Source organism: Hylobates moloch, unplaced genomic scaffold (genome assembly GCF_009828535.3).
Source record: "Hylobates moloch isolate HMO894 unplaced genomic scaffold, HMol_V3 SCAFFOLD_33, whole genome shotgun sequence".
In the NCBI taxonomy this organism is placed as follows: Eukaryota; Metazoa; Chordata; class Mammalia; order Primates; family Hylobatidae; genus Hylobates; species Hylobates moloch.
The window spans coordinates 1545433-1565804 of NW_026652308.1; the positions used below are offsets into that span (position 1 = coordinate 1545433).

General features: G+C 46.3%; 1 protein-coding gene across 6 annotated transcripts in view; it reads right to left on the reverse strand.

Annotated features, from left to right (window-relative positions):
- LOC116463341 (solute carrier organic anion transporter family member 3A1) overlaps positions 1 to 20372 on the reverse strand; it is a 326247-nt gene that overhangs the window by 252800 nt on the left and 53075 nt on the right. For 5 of the 6 annotated variants that reach the window (XM_032146404.2, XM_058434558.1, XM_032146403.2 and 2 more), the window contains exon 2: positions 11502 to 11967. In XM_032146404.2, coding sequence (XP_032002295.1) covers positions 11502 to 11967 — 466 coding nt within the window. Of the gene's footprint in view, positions 1 to 11501; positions 11968 to 19242; positions 19326 to 20372 lie in introns of those variants that run through there. The other variant, XM_058434561.1, reaches the window with a different exon arrangement.

Here is a 20372-nt window from a genome sequence, read left to right on the forward strand (position 1 = left end):
CCCAGAAAGGGAAGCAGTGAGAAATCACACCCATTGGCCCCACTTGCTTGGAACATTACAGAAAGAAAGGGAGAAAAGTATCTCTTCTTGGAGAGACATCAGAATGAGTTCAACGCCAATCCTCCCTCAGTCCCCCAACACCCGAAATAGGAGGCTGTGGTATAAAATAGAAGGTTTCTCAAATGCACCAACTATCCCATAAAAGGTATGCCAATAAAAAGTTTGCCCAGTTCATACGTGTCCCCAGAATTCTTTAGTCCCTCACAACTTTCTGCCTTTGTTTTTAATTGCCCCAACAGTGAGTCTTTTTCTTAGTAACAACACATGGAAAATTTTGACTTTGAGAGTTCAGATTCTATTAATGATCCAAGTGCCATTTTAAAATGTTTTTGCTTTTAGAAAAAAAAAAAAAAAGTTTTGATTTTCCTATCTGTGCATCAGTTCAAACCAGCACAGAAAATCTGCTGAATATTACCCAAAACACCCACGGTTAGGCTGAAAGAAGGGATGGAAAATTTCAGCCCCAAAGGAATTTTCGGGGGAGTGGAGGGCTGAGGGGTGTCTCCAATGCCGCTGAGAATGCATTCTGACTTTTCACCACAGTTGCCTAAGTGATGCTTAAATGCTTCCTGTTGTAAGTACAGTGGCTCTCCAGGGAGCAAAACAAGCTAAGAGCTGAACAGTGAACAACATTCCAGTCTCTAAATGCCATCTGTCACTCCATACAGCCTATCTCACCTCAACTAGCTAGACTTATCTCACCCCAAAATGCCTGTCACCGAAGTCTAACATTAGGACTTTATATGGTTTTAACCTTCTGTGGGCCATGAACCTCATTCAATCCAGTGAAAGCTTTCCTCCCAGGGTACATACACACATAAATCTCCACATAATTCGAAAAGGTTATGGCCCCGACTCCTGCAAAGCACATCCAAGAACCTTTAGCTTCAAGCAGCCAACGATGACTCCTGACATTCTGAAGCCAGATTCTTGAATCTGAGTGCTAAAGAAATACATCTCAATTTTGATGAGCGTACACTAGCCACCCAAGGCTTTGGTATCTTCATATTTGTCTATTATGTGGGCTAAAATAAGCATGCGCGTGCACACACACACACACACATACACACACACACACACGGCTTGGCAGGAATGAAATGGCAAAGCCACGCTGGGAATGGAACATATTCATTTATTTAGCTTATTCATTCCTGACAATATGAAGTCACTTGAGGGAGTTAAGGTAGCTTTGGCAATTGCAGTCAAGTAAAAGAGCCAGGATTGGTTATATTTTTTCCATTCAATAAACAGAGCCATTGAATAAACTGAGCATGCTCAACATGCTCCTGCCCACATACACGAGGTGCTATTAAACACTTACTGTTCCTGCACAAAGCTTGCCAACAGGTTATTTTTAAATACTTTTGTTTTTGATAGGTAGGGAGAAAGGTGGAGAGGGGACATTCCTTTTGGCATCTAAGTCCTGTAACTTCAATGCCTCTGAAAAAACGAAGAGCTAAGCCAACACTTTCAAGCTAGCCCTTTTTATTTTATGCATAGGGTCAGGAGTTCTTCAGAGTCTCATGAGTGGTTATCTTTGTACTGTGAAAGAACTAACACTTTGAGCAGAGAACAAATGCCTTACCTGAGTTTCCCCTGGACTCTATCCCTATTCAAAGATGCTTGGTTATACCTCAAGAGGGAAGCAATCCAGACCAACTCTTATAACATGACAGGGCACTCAAGCCTGAGGAGGCAGAAACCTGGCAGCTGTAGATGTTGGAAAGGATAATTTATGTGTTCAAGTGACTAGCATTCTAAGGGCTAGATGCTAGCTTCAAGCACGGCTGGATCTAGGAAGCCCTTTTGCTCTCCCTTTTCCCTGGTCTACTTTTCTCTGCAGGCAAGTTCATTCATTCTTAGGCAAGTTCTCTGCATGTGGCAGCAATGATGGGCACTGGAATCTCTGGGTATTCAGAGTTCTTTCAGTAGCAGTCCTACAAGGGAAGATGGTCCATTTCTCTCAGTCCACTTCTCTCACCTCACAGTGGACTCTGATTGGCCCACTTCTGGGGCCTGTCACTGTAGACTACTGTAGACCTTCTCTGTGTCACAACTGACCATGCCTGGACTGACCACATGGCCACTTCTGCAACCCTACAGCAACCACCTAAGATGGGAGAGGTAGTTTCTCAGTGAAAAAAAACAAGGTACTGGACAGACAAAAGCAAATATTCACAAGAGACTCTTCTGTGAGGCATTTTAACACTAAAAAATTATCTAGCAATGAAGAACTCACTTCTCACTAAGGAGGAAGACCATGAACCTCAAATCCCAGTGTCAATAATAGCAAAACACAATGCTCGACAGAAACCAAACCCTTCATGCCATCTGCTCTCACAGAATGCTTCTTGTAGGTGAAAAGGACAAAAAGAAAATGAAGCCAAGATTATTCTCTCTCAGAAAAGTAAACAGTCTTAACTGAAGAGAAACAACATGCATGTTAATAGAGGAAATGCCTCAAAATCTTTTTTAAGAACAATAGCTGTGCCACAGTTGAAAAGCAAATAAGATGGGTATGCCTTCCCTAGTCAGGTGCAGTAAGGAAGCCGGAGGAAAGAAGTGACTAGCAGTATTCTTTGACATCCTTCTGGAAGTAAAATTCCTTCACGTGGGCTTTCACCTTTCTTTAGGTCATTCTGGGCCTCTCTGGTCCTATTTCCTGCCTATCAAACACTTCAGTGCTATGTTCTAAAGTTTCTTCACAAAGATGCTCTTAACACACACAGGAAATATCTGTAGGCCCCAATCAGCCCCAAATGGTTTTGGTTTATGCATCCCAATACTCTCTTCGGGGAACCTTGAACCGTGCTTTTCTTCCTCTGGCCATGTTAAGCTTGGGAAAATGGTTTCATTTCTTTCCAATCCTGGGAACCCCCATCATTGTGAGGCAGTAAGCAAGGTGTCAGTAGGAGCGGGTCCACTCAGCAGTGGTGTTCCCCTCACTCCTGCCAGGTGGTCCTCTGTTCGTGCAAGATGCCCCATCCCCTTCCTCCAAATCCAATACTCCTAACATTCAGAACCACAGCAAAGAACACTTTTTTCTGGCTGTGACATTCACAATGTGTGACAGCTTTCCTTTCTTTTCTTTTTTCGTGTTTTATTTATTTGCAACTCAAAAGATGAATGCAATTTGAAATTGATGGTCTGGAGCAAAGAGCCCCCCACGGCAAGCTACCATGTGTGTTTGTGCTACCATGTGTTCGAGACATGCTAACCAATGTTGACTCGCAAAGGGCTTGGAGAAGATTTCAATCAGTTGGCAACTCAATCCTCTTGAAAAATTCGGATTTCCAGTCTCTGTTAACAATCAGAAGATCTGGAAACACTAACTTTGCATTCCCACAGGGCAACAAATGGTGGAGGACCAGGCAAGGACCAGCTCCCCAGGCTCCACCCTGTCTGCTTTTCTCATTTGTCAGCTGAGCCCCTTCAGCACTTAAGACTGTGACCTCTGAGCAGAGAGTGGAAGGGGGTTGCAAAACAAGAACGCCAACACCCATGGCCGGCCCAAAGCCTGTCTGCATGACACTCCTGGCCTCACTCATTTATCTTTTGGAAAAAGTCACCACAGGGCCAGGGGGCTGGCTTTCAGCTCACACTGAATCTATCGGAACTAACCTGAGCTTTTAAAGTTTTCAGCCAACGTCGACAAGGCTAAAGCCACAAAGACATTCATCACCTAAATGCCCAACTAGCAAATTCCAGCATTTCCAGATTCACAAAATAATATGCAATTATCTAAAATGATATGTATTGTTTATGATACAGGAAAAACTTTATAATATGCTAACTGATAAAAAGCAGGTTTATTTATAGTATGGTTTTTAACTAAGCAAAACTATACACAAAGAAAAAAGGCTGGAATAAAATATACCTAACTACTGACAATAATTTTCTATAGGCGTCTGGATTACATATTATTTAGGTTTTCTTATTACATTTCTGTTTTTCTCAATGTTACTAAAACAAGAATACATTATTTAAAAGAATATTGAGCCAATATGCTTCCAAATTAAGAAGCAACATGCTAGAACCCAGAAAGCCAATCCATACATCACACTGGGGCAACGGCCATACTCTGGGGTGCTTCCAAATTAATACAAACTGGCTCTCCTCCTGCCTAGGGCACTGCTAGCACTTCATGCACTTTGAGATGAGCCACTGGAGGGGGTCTTCAGGAAAACAAGAGCCCTGCTGGTTTAATTCAGGACTGAAGAGGCTTGCTATTCTCAGCTCTGTAAGATGGATCACATCCCAGGCTGAAAATCAGGTTCCAAGGGCTCTTGTCCAAAGATCTGCTCCTGTGTTTAAACAGGTCAGTCATGTATCCATCTGTGCCTTAATTTCTACATCTGGAAATGGAGATGCTATGACCATAAGGATGAAAAGGGCAGCATTTACTGATCCCCACCGTGTACAGGATACCTGACATTCATGGAAAGCCTGGCCAGGTAGACCAGACCATTTTACTGAAAAGGCAAAAGTCTCAGTGCAACTGGAAACTCATCCAAAACCCAGGAGTTGTGGAGGGGCCAGGATTTGAATTTCAGGAATGTTGGGCTCCAGAGCCCACAGAGTCTTGTCCAAAGGTCACCCAGGCAGCAAGCACAGCAGTGATGCCGTGAACCATAGGGCATGAGTTATGAGTGGCTGCGAATGAATGAGAAACACCTATCAGCCCAGGCAATATGGAAGCAGCAGATAAGAGCCACAGGCTGTTTCCTAGCAGGTTGCTAAAAACACACTGAAAATGGCATGTGACCAGCAGCTGGGGAGAGAATGGAATATGGCCAAAACAAATTGACCACTTTTACAGTGCCATTTATTTTAGAAAAAGAAATTAATGAAGGAAACTTCAGTATCAATGAAGTTGCAAGAATATAATGAGCAATGCTTGCTCCCACGAGGGATGGCTTTTTAATTATTTTTTCAGATGAACTGCAGTCACAGTATATTTGATCCATACCTGATCCACGTTCTTTGGAGAGTTAAAACACATTTTACCCAATGTCAAGTTAAAATAAAAACTCATCAGAGGCAAAATAACTCTTTGCTCCCAGGGCTCTGAAAGGAAATTTGGTTCTCTTTGGTTGCTGGCCAGTATTTGGGGGGTCTTTGTACTAAACAAACACTTGGCAGATGACATCTGAGAATTATTCTCTTTGCATCATTAATGGGAACACAGAGGGCTGCACTGGGGTTCAGGATAAGTGATAAACAAAGAAAACATGATACATTTTTGTGTCTAAGATGTGTGCCTCCTGAGTTAGAGCACTTGTTCTGTGTATTCAGGCAAACAACAAAGGCTCCCTTCTCAAAGAACCCCTTTCCCCTGGCCAGCTCCCATTCTCTCCAAAACATCCATCCTCAGGAGAATCTGCCAGCCCCTGTCTCTGTGCTGTGTGTGTGTGTGTGTGTGTGTGTGTGTGTGTGTGTGTGTGTCTGCCTAACACACACAACTCAAAACTATCTGGTTTAATCTTTATCCCAATCTGCATTCTTAAAACTGCATCATCCGCATTTGATACAATTGCACAGAACTATACACAGACACACAAATGAGCACATATAAAACTGGAGAAATCTTGGCCTGGTGCAGTGGCTCATGCCTGTAATCCCAGCACTCTGGGAGACCGAGGCAGGCGGAGCACTTGAGGTCAGGAATTCGAGAGCAGCCTGGCCAACATGACGAAACCCTGTCTTTACTAAAAATACAAAAAAAAAAGTAACCGGGTGTGGTGGCAGGCACCTATAATCTCAGCTACTCAGGAAGATGAGCCACGAGAATCACTTGAACCCAGGAGGCAGACGCTGCAGTGAGCTGGGATGGCGCCACTGTGCTCCAGCCTAGGTGACAGAGTGAGACTTCATCTCAAAAATGAAAAAAAAAAATCTGGAGAAATCTGAATAAACTTTATGGATTATAGCAATGTTAATTTCCTGGTTTTGCTACTGTGCGATAGTTACAATGACATCAACAGCAGGGGAAACAGGAAGAAGGATACAGGAGACTTTCCTGTATTTTGCCACAACTTGTGATTCTATAATTTTTAAAAGTTATTTAAAAAAAAAAAAACTATATCATCAATTCCTCAAATACTCAGAGAAAAAAATGACAATACAGCTCCTTACAGAAAACTTTTGGCAAAGAGGCAGGAGTGTAGTCTTGTTTTGGTACGGATCTCTTTAGTGTCTGTTATGGGCAAAATAGTGTTCCTTCCCCCAAATTCATATATTGAAGCCCTAACCCCCAGTACATCAGCATGTGACTATATTTGGAGACAGGTCCTTTAAAGAGGCAGTTAAGGTTAAATGAGCTAATATGGGTGGGTCTAAACTAATCTGACTGGCGACCTTGTAAGAGGAATAAATCGGATACACACAGAGACCAGGGATGTGTATGCAGAGGAAGACGACGTGAGGACACAGGTAGAAGGCAACCATCTGAAATTCAAGGAGAGAGACCTCAGAGGACGCCAACCCTGTGGCACCTTAATCTTAGACTTCCAGCCTCTAAAACTATAAGAAAATATCCTTCTGTCATTTAAGCCTCCCAGTCTGTGGTGTTTGCTTAGGGCAGCCCTAGCAAATTAATACAATGCCATATCCCACATCCCCCATTCATCTGGTTTTGTCCTCTGGTAATGAGCTCCCCAGCCCTTGGCATCCCTCTTAAGAAGGAAGCATGGTAGGAAATCCCATCAAGCATGGAGCACAGGTCTTAGCTCAAAAGAGCTAAGCTTTAGATACCCTCCGCCTACCCATGGAAGGTTAGTGCTCAACTATTTGCAGAGCCATCAAAATATAGAAGAGGGATAGGGATTTTTCATGGTAGATCCAGAGGGCATAACCAGAACCCAGGGTATGGGAAGTTGTAAGGTGGCCTATTTCTAACACAACATTTTAAAAAAACCTCCTAGTGGCTACTGCGGTTCAAAAAACAGAATGAATGGCATGTGAAGGTATGGCGCCCACATTGCTGGAAAGAGCCGAGCAAAAGAAGCAACAGATCAGCTGCTCCTGCCCCAGATGTCTAAGGTCTGATTTGCAGCCATCTCAGCTCAAAGCACTATGAAACACGGGCGCAACCTCTTTCCAGAGCCCAGACCTGAACCATTAGCTAGGACCACCTTCCTCTCTCTCCATCCTACCTCCAATACTCCATTCTGGCTCTGACACTCATTCTCCATTTCAGCAGCACCTCTCTCCTTGGACTCCAGACACACTGCTGTCTTCCCACCTTCCTGGCTCCTGCTGCGATTTTTATGCCCAGGAGGCTTCAGCTATCTCGTGGAATCCCTGGCTTGCACCTGACTCCCTGGACCGTGCACCACCCTTGAGCTCCCATCCCAGCCTTGTGAGCAGATCCCAGACATACCTGAAATAAGCGTCACTTTCAGACCCACAGCCCAGCCCTATCCAGGTAAATGAGCTTGGGTAAGTTACTCAGCCTCTCGGAATCACAGTTTACCTATCTGCTTTGTTTAAAACAGCAAAAATTTTAAAAATCCCTGTCCAACTATAGAAAGTATTAAATATTATCATGTATATTCAGAAGGGATTATATATGCAGCAATGTCATAGAATAGTAACAAAGAAATGCTCATGAAATAGTAAGAGAAATGAAATTACACAAAACATCATTTATCATGAACATATTTTCATAGAAAAGCATACTAATGCAGAAAAGAGAATAGAATTATGTACACCATAAAGCTACAATATTCTCTAATTATTCTTTTTCTACATATTCAAAATTGTAAACGGTGAACATGTAATGCTTTTTAACTAGGAATAAAGTCATTTAGAAATCTTTACTACTCACATTTCACCTTTTCCTCCTTGAAAAAAAGGGGGCAACCTAATGAAAGGGCACAGTAAGTCCATTCCATCATCCTACTTACCCTTTCATAAAAAGCAAATATGACTTTTGTTTTGAACTTAGAGAAACAGAAGGACAGCTAAGAAAACTGGGCTAATGGAAGATGACAACATGGAGCTAGAGGCATTACTAGACTCCCAAAGAATGGATTCTCTGACCTCAGTAGGGGCCCAATGGTCTCCACTGCCACTGCGCCCATGTAGTCACTCTAGGAACAAAGAGTGCCACGTGCCGCCCACGGGTCACTGTCTGGCTGCACTGTGAGGCTGGGTGCCACATGATGCCGCAGTGAAAGCCTGCCAGCAGAGCTGAGTCCCCATTCATCCAGTTTTGTCCCCTGGTAATGAGCTCCCTTGGCTCCCTCCCACAATGGAAAGGACGGGCTAAAGAATGGTGCCAGCCAGAGGAGCCCCTTGTGAATAGCCCATCCAGGAATCCAGGAGTCTGGCAGCAGCTCAGCCACAAGAGGCCAAAGCAAGTAAGTCATTTCAGTGGAAAATATCGGCTTGATTCAAGATGGAATGCTTCACTTTGCCCTGGGTTGTAGTGGAAGCTACGACACAGCCGCCGATGTACAAACAGCACCCATCTAGTGACCCACGATGCGGGCAACCCAGGGGCAGGTATCATCACCACTAACCTGCAGCCTGAGCCGTGCATGTTGATCATTCTCTTCCCTGCTGACATCCCCAGGGAAGACTCAGCTCAAGAACAAGCTGGTGTTTTACACATGCCATCTTTAGAATCCTTTCAATCTCCACTGTAGTATCACAATTTAGGCACATGACCAGACAGCTGGTTGTGGGCCCCTCTCTAGACCAGCTCTGCAGGAGCTGGAACCAGGGGTACACGTGTTATTCCTCCCCGATGGATATACATTTACACCTACAGTCCCAGCATCAGTCCCTTGAGACTTTCCTCCTCTTCAGGGAGTTAAGAGGCCAGAATTTTATATCAATCCTGTTCAGTGGGCTACTCCAAATACTGTGAAGTACAGTTAAGTGGCTTCAGGAACTAGTGCCATATTACAGGAGATAAACTCTGAAATATTCTCACTACCACAAACACTTCTTTATAGCTTGTACAATAAATAAATGAATCAGTTATGCTCTGCATATGCTATGATCTTTTTTTTTTTTTTTGAGACGGAGTCTTGCTCTGTCGCCCAGGCTGGAGTGCAGTGGCACAATCTCGGCTCACTGCAAGCTCCGCCTCCCGGGTTCACGCCATTCTCCTGCCTCAGCCTCTCTGAGTAGCTGGGACTACAGGCGCCCGCCACCACACCCGGCTAATTTTTTTTTGTATTTTTAGTAGAGACGGGGTTTCACCATGGTCTCGATCTCCTGACCTCGTGATCCGCCCGCCTCAGCCTCCCAAAGTGCTGGGATTACAAGCGTGAGCCACTGCGCCCGGCCGCTATGATCTTAAATTATACCTGGAGAATAAACCACGTATGGAATAAAAGGCCACCTATTGAGGCCAATCTATGCAAACGACTTGTTCTCTCCTGATCCCTATCAACACAAACCCATGAAACCAGTGCAGAGAGACTCAGAACTATCATCTCCACGGCATGGGCTACGATGTTTTGGAATCTGGCCATATGTAACAGAGCCACCAAGATGTTCATATGTCATGCAGAGACACTCCCCCAACTCAGACATACCACAGAGGAATGGGGTGACCAAATAGAAATTTGGCTAAATAGTTCTTCCTACCAAAGACTCAATGCAAATCCCACAGACAAGGCCTCAGAATTCAAGAAGGCCTCCTGCCTCATATGATCAGCCCTACTGTCCACGCCCCCACCTCCCACACTGCCAGGTCCCAAACCAAAATGCTTCCTCATTGTAAAGCTTTTGGCACATTCAAACCAACCCTCACCCAGTGTGGGGGAAATAGCACAGCTTAACTCATCAGGAGACACTTCCAGAAGAGAGTTCAGCCACTACGGCTGGAAGCCCCAGGCAGAAGTGATATAGCACTGTTAGGACTTCAGGGGGGACTCTGGGGAAAAATTTTTCTACTTGATTCTATCAGCAGAGACAACAACTCAGGTTTTCACTCCCCATTTCATTCCCTGTGCTCTGATTGATCTACTTCCTGTTATTCCTACCAGAAAACAACTCTTCCAGAGTCCTAGGGTGACATCAGTCAAGTCAGAGGGTGGACCTCAGGAGACCTTTGTGGCTACATGCTGTAGTCCATGATCTGGTGGGCAAAAAACTCACATGGAGCGGCTTTCTCAAGCCTTAAGGCAATGAAAGAAAAACAATTACCATAGTCCCCTTGCTCCACCATGCCCACTCTCAGGTAATAATGGAAACCCCTAACCATCTCTGGCCTGAGCCGTTTTCTCTTCCACTGTGTTCCATAGGTAGGTGGTGACTAGGCTCACTGGTGCTCCATCCTCCGAACGGACAGGCGCATTCCTTCCACCTTTCCTGCCCAGAGCCTGCTCACAGACAGCCAGAACATCTGCATGCAACGCATGTGTTCAGTAAACGCGTCTACTCCAAAGCTGGGCCAGACAGACACAGAGAAAAATTCGCATTCCGGTGTGTCCTGCTTCCAAACCGTCCTATCTCAGCAAGCTTGAAGCTTGGCAGATGGGAACCTTTATGTCAAATTCAGTTCAAATTCTATTTCCACTTAAAACTCCGTAATATAATTAACTTTCTACCTCAAGGCACATTGCTTTTGGGAGGCATAAAGCTTCTCTGGGTAGAGGTAATTTTTTCAAAGCTTAGCACTCAGTAACTGGGGATGTGTCAGAAAAATCCAGCTGACAGGAGACAAAATTATACTTTGTAAACAAGGGATAGAGATGCTGGGCTGGCCAGCCCTCACCTTACATGCAGCCATCCAACAGAGCCCACCTCAGCGACTGAAAACACTGCCCGCCACATAATAAACAACTTGCCACTCAGATGATTCTTAACCCCCACGCACAGGTGGTTTCCATCCTTCCAGTATAAAACATCAGAAACTCTGACCGTGAAAAATAACTTTTCAAAACACAAATACCTTATTTCTCTCTAAATACCCAATTCCCATGCATACTTCCAATATTGAAAAAATTACCGGAAGTCACCAACTTTGATGCCAAATGCTGGCAAAGCCATCACCTCTCCTTTTGAGCTGCAATAGGACAATGACCAGGACATCATTTTGATTCTTCAAAGCTGGAGTTTCCAATGTGTAGACCCCAAGTATACCTCGGTGGCTAGTATCACAAAGCCAAAAGTCCACATACACACCCAAAAAGAAGAGAGAAACATACAACTCCTCCCGATCACGTTTTCCCACTGAGGCGGTGTTAGTGGTCTAGCCCCGTGGAGCTCAAATTTGGCCGCTCATGAGAGTCACCTGGGAACTTTTAAAAACGTCTCAGTGCCAAGGTTGCACCCCCAGGCATGATTATTTTTCAAGAACACTAGGTGTGCAGCCAAGTCTGAGAACCAGCACTCTGGCAAAATCAAAGTCCACCAGGCCACCTTTTATCCATGGTCAACACACCCTGGTCTCTTGCTAACACAGCTGGGGCAGCTCCTACCTATATAGAGCGAGGAGTCCTTCCTCCGCACGTGGTCGTCGATGTAGGAGACGCCCAGGGGCTGCACAGGGGTAGCACCGATGCCCAGGAGCACCTGGGCCCCAATGAGCAGCAAGTACATCATGTTGGTAGCCGTCCGGTTGCGGCAGATGAGGTCGGGGTCTGGCCCTTCGTCGCCGCCCGAGCCGTTGGCTGCGCAGACGTCGCGGCCCTCGGCGCCCCAGCGGATCTCGCCCGCCTCGTACTTGTACTGGTGGGTCAGGAACTCTGGCAGTGCCGACAGCAGCGCGCCCAGCGCCATGACGATGCCGCCGCAGCCGATCAGGCGCGGCCGGTGCCCGCGTGCCCCGAAGTAGCTCACGAAGAGAATGAGCGCCAGGTTCCCGATCTCGAAGCTGCTAGCGATCACACCCACGTCAGCGCTCTGCAGGTTGAACCTGCGCTCCAGGGTGGTCAGGACGCTCACCTGAGAGGAGCAAGAAGAAATGTCAGAGCCAATCCAAAGAGATGCCCAGGAGGCCTCTCCTTCCCGCCTGACAGTGCGCTCTGCCCTTCCCCCCGGGGACCCTCCCACCTGGCCTCCGGTGCCAGGTGCAAAAAGGCAGCTGTGTAAATGCCTTTTAACCTGACGAATCAGAAAGACGTTTATTTAGTATCATAACCCTAATTCAGTTAACGAGTTCACTTTCCCAGTAGCAACGATGTTTTTTCTGGCACCTGTTTCCATCCTGAAAGCTTCTACTCTCTTCCGGAAACATTGCATTCCCCACCCGCACAGACCTCCATCACAGCCAGCCCATGAAATCCTATAAAAGTCCTGAAGTGCGCGGTTTGCACACACTCCCAAATATATGCTAGGGATAAAGTCCACGCCAGGAAGACAGAGGACCCAGGGGATTTTCCGCAGGAGGTTAGCAAAGCCTATCCCCCATCTCAAAATAAAAACAAACAAACTTAACAAAACCTAAGTGGCAAAATGGACAAGCTAAATTAGCCCAGCGGGGTAATCATTTGCTCTTTGCTTCCAGCTGGAAATTTCCAAACAGTGTACATTTCCCTAGAGGCCATCAGGTGAATACAGCCCTGACTGTTCGAAGCACTATGACCCTGCCAAGTACCCTCCAACTGAATATTACTATTTCCCCCGTTTTTTTGTATTCTTGTCTGCCCTATGTTTGTTAAATACATACTGAACATCTGCTGCTTGCCAGGCAATACCCTAGACACAAGAGAAAAGTGATGGAGAGAGGACACCTGGCCTGAAGAAGCCATCTAGCAAGAAGGTAAACATGTACCTAGGAATCACACAAAGGGACTGGAGGTGAGATGTGTGATGCACACCTCACACTAAGGGGGCCATGAGGAGATGCATTCTTATAGGGCTTCTTGAAGTGGTAAGAAAATGAGATGGCTACCCTCTCCTGCTGTGTGCAAATTCCACGCAGGGTGCTATGAACAAGACAAGAGTCCTTGTCATGGGAGATCTGACAGCTGAATGATGTCCTCGCTGAGCAGGGAAGTCAGGCAAAAGGAACAGCATGAGCCAAAGATGGGTGGCATGATTTCATCATGGAAGAGAAAATAGTTGGGGCCGGGAGCAGTGGCTCACACCTGTAATCCCAACACTTTGGGAGGCCGAGGTGGGTGGGTCACTTGAGGCCAGGAGTTCGAGACCAGCCTGGCCAACATGGCAAAACCCCTTTTCTACTAAAAATACACAATTTAGCGAGGCGTGGTGGTGCATACCTATAATCCCAGCTACTCAGGGAAGGCTGAGGCAGGAGAATTGCTTGAACCTGGGAGGCAGAGGTTGCAGTGAGGTGAGATCACACCACTGCACTCCAGCTTGGGCAATAGAGCGAGACCTTGCTTCAGAAAAAAAAAAAAAAAAGGAAGAAAATAGTTGGAAAGGTGGGGTGAAGATAGATTGTAAGGAGCCACAAATGCCACAGGGGTGAATTTAGACAATCCCGAGCAATTAGGTAGACAGAATACAGATCATGGAGAGAGGAAAACCTGGTTTGAACCCCTGTTATCATTTCCTTAGCTCTGTGTCCTCAGTCATGTTACTCAAACTCTCCCAACCTGGATTCTATGTAACAGGAATCATAATATCTACTCAGCAGAAGGGATGTGAAGATGAAAAATAATGGATGAAAAGTCTGTTAGCACACAGCAGCCTCTCCCTTCCTACATGGCAGGAATGCATGGAGAGAGGCAGCAAAACAGAGGCTCTGGGGCCAGACCACCATCCTGACTCTGGCTGACCTTGACCAAGTTACTTTGTGCGTTAGTTTCCCCATCTGTAAAAGGGGGATAAGAGTGCTACCTCATAGAGCTGGTGTCAGGAGTCAACAACACATACACGTAAATGCTAGGGAAGGGTCAGCTATAACCATTATCATTATCATCATTTAACTGTGAGCACCCGAGAACAGCAAAGGTTTAATAGTGTAAGGGTCACACCAGGTGTGGTGAATGGAGGGTGGAAGAAGGCCAGCAGTGAAGACAGCTGGGCCATATGCAGAGAGGGGAGAAGAAAAGGCCACGTCAACACAGTGGCAATGCAAATGAACAGGAAAAGATGTAAGAAGCATTTTAGAGCAGAGTTCTATTTCAGGGAGAATGAGCTGGATCTGCTGACCAACTGGGTGTGTCTACTAAGGAAAGGTCAAAAAGGAGAGTCATATGGATCTAACCTTCCTCCAAATCTACCAATATAGACACTGTTGTAAACATCCATGCATCTACAACCTCTGCAGTGTCCAGATATATATATCTATGCACATACAAACATATGCCTGTACTAATTAGCATGCCTCTATTCAGTTTCCCTTTACTAAAAAAATGCTATAGCCAGGTGATTCCTCTTAGCCTCATTTTCAAACCCACATATTTAAACAAACTCCTTGAGCCTAGTGGTTCTCAAGCCTACCTGCAGATTGGAGGCACTCAGGGAGCACTAAAAATTTCAGAGGCCTGGTCCCACCTGGGAGGTTCTGATTGAACTGGTCTGGGGAGCAGCCTGGGGGCCCTAGGACGCTTTCAAAGCTCCCAGGCGATTCTAATGGCAGTGAGCAGCACGGGGCTAAGGCCATGACACCCATTATTGGGGGTCTCTCTTTCAGCCCCGGCCTTGGGCAAGCTCTGCAGAGCAGGGTTATGACATCTGTGACACCCTCTATCTCTGGCATTCTGGTCCCAGCTCCTATTTCCATTGTGCTTTCTAGCCAAGTCAAGGCCAGCTTGCAAATCACTCAGCCCTAGTTACGTGATTAGATTGTTAATTTTAAAACACTAGGTATTTGCCGCTGTTGAGAAACGAAGTTTAGCTAGTCCTGGCATCATTCAAATGGCTTTTAAATGCTCCCAAAGAAGTTCTGTCTAAAGGGTCTGGGCAAGTAAAAACAAATTCATTTATTTACTACTTTCCTTCGCAACACAAACAAACATACAAACATGATGGAATAAATGATTTACCAGAGGTTTATAATAGATGACACAATGTGGGAACAAAAAGGAAGGCAGCCTAAGGACCTGGGAGGTAGGGGGCTTTGGGGAGCCTCGCCAAGGCCTTTGTGTCAGTCTTGAGAGGGGCCCAAAGGGGACTGGATGCAGAAGTGGAAAAGAACATGTCTGGGTGGGGTCCCCTAGAGTCACCCCTGGAGAGGTGGCTGAAGCAGTCTGGTAGGTCTTCAGCTTTAGGACCCACCATGAGGCTGGAGGGCAACAAAGTAGGAGGAAGGGTTAGAACAGAAGCCATATCTCATTTTTGCCATGATGCCTCATGACATACACACAAGAGAACAAATCTGAAACATGACAACTGCTCCATTTCAGCAGGTGTGCTGTGTCATAAAATATCATGCAGGTGTGCACAATGATGACAGATAAGGGTGATGGGGACAGAGATAGCTGTGGGCAAAACAAAAAATAATCAGTTCTTTTAGAGACAGATAACGCCCGTGCCTGCAGCTCTTGTCCTGGCTCCCACCTGCTCTTTGCAGAGCAACTCACAGGGGTGACAGGAAGTAGTAAGGTCTTTCCCTCCTTGACCTGTGGCCTTCTGCTCGGCTGCAACGCCAGTCTGGGTCAACAGTTAAGTCATGCAAAGATTCTGAAATGATGCTTTGTGGATCAATTAGATCAGAGGCTAATGTTTTCACTCATTTAAAACACAATTTTGAGAAGACAGACTAATTAAGTATGCATGAGGCCATAAAACCCACTTGTGGCTTTTATGTGGCAGTGAACAATCCAGCCTGAGGAAGAGCATGTGGAAGCGAATGACTGTCTTTACTTAATGGGTAACGGCACTAATGGAGAAGGTCTTGATAACTAGAGAAGAAGGAGCCACAACTGCAAGAGGAAAAGGAAAGAGGAAGCACCCTTATCCTGAACCAAGCGTATATGAAGTTATCATGTAAAGAATGTGGTATCAGGCTTCTACAATGATTATTCAAAAAAAAAATCAGCTTGCATTTCAGAATGTCCTGGAGCACTTGTTAAAAATATAGATGTCCCGGCCGGGCGCAGTGGCTCACGACTGTAATCCCAGCACTTTGGGAGGCCGAGGCAGGCGGATCACAAGGTCAAGAGATTGAGACCATCCTGGCCAACATGGTGAAACCCTGTCTCTACTAAAACTACAAAAATTAGCTGGACGTGGTGGCACATGCCTGTAGTCCCAGCTCCTCTGGAGGCTGAGGCAGGAGAACTGCTTCAACCCAAGAGGCAGAGGTTGCAGTGAGCCAAGATGGCACCACTGCACTCCAGCCTTTGTGACAAAGCAAGACTCCATCTCAAAAAAAAATCTAAGTGTCTATGTAGATATAGATATGTATATGTATATAGATATAGATATGTGTCTGATACCCAGCTGAAGATGAGGACCATTGACCATTCAGGCACCAGGCACATACTCACCATCATTCTAGAACCAAGGTTCTCAACCTTCACTGGCAGTAAAATTACCCCCAGAGGGTATGAGGCTGCTGAACCCCAAGCCCAGAGTCTTTGATTTTGCAGGTCTGGGGTGGGGTCTAGACTATGCATTTCTAACAAGCTACCTGGTGACACTGATGCTGCTAATCAGACGACCCCACTTTGAGTACCTCTGCTTTACTCAACTTCCTTTTCTCAACTAGCCTTCCCCCATTCAAAAGATGAAAGAGTTTAAGTTATCTACAAATTGAAATTATCACCTCCTCATTTCCAGTTCATAGAGACACTGTCTCCTCATGTGGGAAATGTTGGGATGCATTTCTGGGAGCCTCACCTTCTGGAAAGTGCTGAAGTCACACTAAGGCCAACTGCAACTGTGAGCACTTAGCCCAAAAGGGAGAGCTTCAGTCTATGTTGCCACAGGACAGCACACATTCAGAGGCCACAGCCAAGTACTCATGAGCCCATCCTCACCTTCAAACGGTGTCAACCAGGGGCAAGGTTATCAGGCATTCACTTAATAAAAACACACTTATTCTTAGGGGCAGGCAGCAGCAACTCAGGGGCTCTCACAGAGGTGTGCCCATTTGTTCAGTCTGGTCTGGGTGGCGGGGCCTTGGCCTGAACTGGCATCGCCTGAGCTTCTGAAAAACACCTGTGCTTGTCCTCCCACCTGCAAGACTTGCCATCTGTATTTTCAGAGTTCCCTGGGTGACTCTAACATGCATGCAGGTAGAGGCATGTGCATGTGTGTCAGGTGGCAGAGAGGGTGTGCAGGCATGGATATTTACACCAGAGCAGCCTGGTCCTATCAGTGTAAGTCTGGAGCAGGAGAGCCTCGAGTTCCCATCTAGCTTTGACAGCATTTGGTCAACTCAATCTTCCTGAGCCTGTTTCCACACCTGTGTGGTGGAGAGAACAATACTTGCTTCTGTGGACATTAATGAAGTTATACATCAGAGCAGCTGGCCCACAGTAGGTGCACACTAAAAAGCTAGCCATATCACTGGTGTGCCTGCTCTGTGGGAGATGCAAGAAACATAACCATGATTAAGAGAGCATGCTGCCTTGTAGGAGTTTACAGTCTGGGGACAGCAGAAAGAAACAATCTAACAACCGCACAGCCTGCAACAGGGTAACAGAGTGGCAGAGGGTTTGAGGGAGCAAGAAGACTCATTTGGCTGTGTGTGGAGGAATATATACCTGGTAGGCAACAAAGATCATCTAGATTTTAATAGCTGTGGGAGGGGAGAGGCTGCCACACCATTCCAAGAGCAAAGATCAGTGGCGTCAAGGAGGCTGGTGGAGGGAGAGTTTAGACCACCCCTGGGGAAAGGCAGGAATATGGAGTGGCTTCAGAGAACTGTGAGTAGTCGTCTGAGATAAAAACAGCCTTGAAGGCCAGACTGAGGCTTTGATTTACAGGTCAATGGGGAGCCAAGGGAGGTTCTTGAGCAGGAGCCGCTCTTCTGCAATATTAACCTGGCACTGCTGTGCAGGTATCAGGGAGGAGAGACTGCCGGTGCAGCTGTGTTTCCACAGTGCTGGGGAGAGAGGAGGCTTCAGCAGGCTAATGCTGGTGTAACAGCAAGGAAAGGCCCCTGTGGCAGTGCCACCTTAGAGGCCCAGCTCAATAGAGGCGGCAGCTGATTGGAGGCATGGAACAAACAAGGTGGAGCCGAAAGGTCCCTGTGAGAGTCCCACCTGGCTCAGTCTGGAGCTTTTGTGAAGGCTGAGAGAGCAGGACGCTCTGTGAGGCCAGGAGGAGCCCGGGAGTGCAGTGTGGAAAGCCTGCATTTTAAATTCCTTCTGCTGAGTAGTGGCAGATGTGACAGAACTGAGCGGGCTCTTCCTGGGGAGCTTCGAGGAACCTATACCCTCAAACTGCATGCTCAGCAGCAGGGCCCATGGCAGGGAGCAGATGCTAAAAACAGTGCAGGAGATGTCAACCTCGCTGCGGTCCTGCAAAAACCTGTGGTTTTCCCAGCAGGGGTTCCTGACCAGGGTTTGGCATACTTTCTCTGTAAAAAGCCAGTCAGTAGATATTTAGGCCATATGGTCACCATAGCAACTACTCAACTCTACCACCATAACACAAAAGCAGCATGCATGGACAATATATGAACAAATGGAAATGGTTGTGTTTCAATAAAACTTTATTTACAAACACAGGCAGCAGGCCAAATTTGGTCCACAGGCCATATGTAGAATGCCAAACCCCTGATCTCTATAAATCCAGCTTGGGAAATCACACTATTCCCATGCCTGGCAGTACAAACACTGGCCATTGGTAAGTATATGAAGCACTCCTGTTGCTATAACAGAAAAGTCATTCCAGGCACAATTTTAATGCAAGTTTTTTGGGTTTCTTTGTTTGTTTTGTTTTGTTTTGTTTGAGACAGAGTCTCGCTCTGTCGCCCAGGCTGGAGTGCAATGGCGCAACCTCGGCTCACTGCAACCTCCATCGCCCAGATTCAAGCGATTCTCCTGCCTCAGCCTCCCGAGCAGCAGGGATTACAGGCACCTGCCACCACACCGACTAATTTTTGTATTTTTAGTAGAGATGGGGTTTCACCATGTTGGCCAGGCTGGTCTCGAACTCCTGACCTCTGGTGATCTGCCCACCTCGGCCTCCCAAAGTGTTGGCATTACAGGCGTGAGCCACCGCACCCTGCCAAGTTTTTTTTTTTTTTTTTTTAATTCCATTAAAGTAATTTGCAAGATAACTTCAGTGTGTTGTCTGATGTGCCAAGGACATGTCTTCCTGTAGTAAAGTGGGAGAAAGAGACTTAATCACCTAAGCCCAGAAGTCATTTCCCCATGATGAAGCAGCAGCAGCAACAGTGTGAGGTTTTGTTTCTCATCTAGACAGCAGCTCCTTGGAGTGAGTCACTTACAATTCTAGGGAAATGGCACACAAAATGCATTCACTTGCGAATTCCAGGATCCTAGATCTGCAGAACCAAGTAACAGAAGACGACACAGGATCAGCCTCTTGTCATGGCTATGGTGGCAAAGGGAACACCCACCTCATGTGCTGACTAGGGAAAAGAGACATTTAGTCAATGATGTTTTATTTCTGGTGGAATGATTTAGCCTGGATCATGTTCACATATAAATGGGGGCCATTTTAAAACCATTTTTCTTTAAAAAGCAGAGTAAGAATCATACGGAGAATCTCATAGACACAGACTCTAAACTCCAGTCTATACCAAAAGCATCATCATTTTAGGGGGCAAGTTGTGGGGGTAGGGGTTACACTGGAAAATGTGTGAGATTTTGAGTTTCATATTAACTGGGTAATATGAGACGAGGCACTTAACACCCCTGCAACTCTCCTTTCCCTTCTATAACATGGAGATAACAATCCCTCCCTTACAGTTTTGTCATAGGGTCCCAATGAGGGAGAGAAAGGCTCTGCACACCTGCACGTCACAGTTATGCCTGGGGTTGTGCGTGGTGGCTTTCCTCGTCCTTGCAGCAGGATCATGAAAGCTGCCGGCTCTCTCCCTCTGGGCATCTGTACTGCCCTCTCTACGCCGGGGTCTTTCAGAGGGGCACTATCATTCTCTCTGATCACCTAGTCTGCGAGTGACAGTCACCCTGGCTTTCCTTAGAAATGCTTCCTTGGGGCTGGGCATGGTGACTCACGCCTGTAATCCCAGCACTTTGGGAGGCCAAGACGGGTGGATCACCTGAGGTCAGGAGTTCAAGACCAGCCTGACCAATATGGTGAAACCCCGTCTCTACTAAAAATGCAAAAAAAAAAAATTAGCTGGGCATGGTGGCACATGCTTGTAATCCCAGCTACTCAGGAGGCCGAGGCAGGAGAATCTGCCTGGGAGGCAGAGGTTGCAGTGAGCCAAGATCATGCCACTGCACTCCAGCCTGGGTGACAGAGTGAGACTCTGTCTCAAAAAAAAAAAA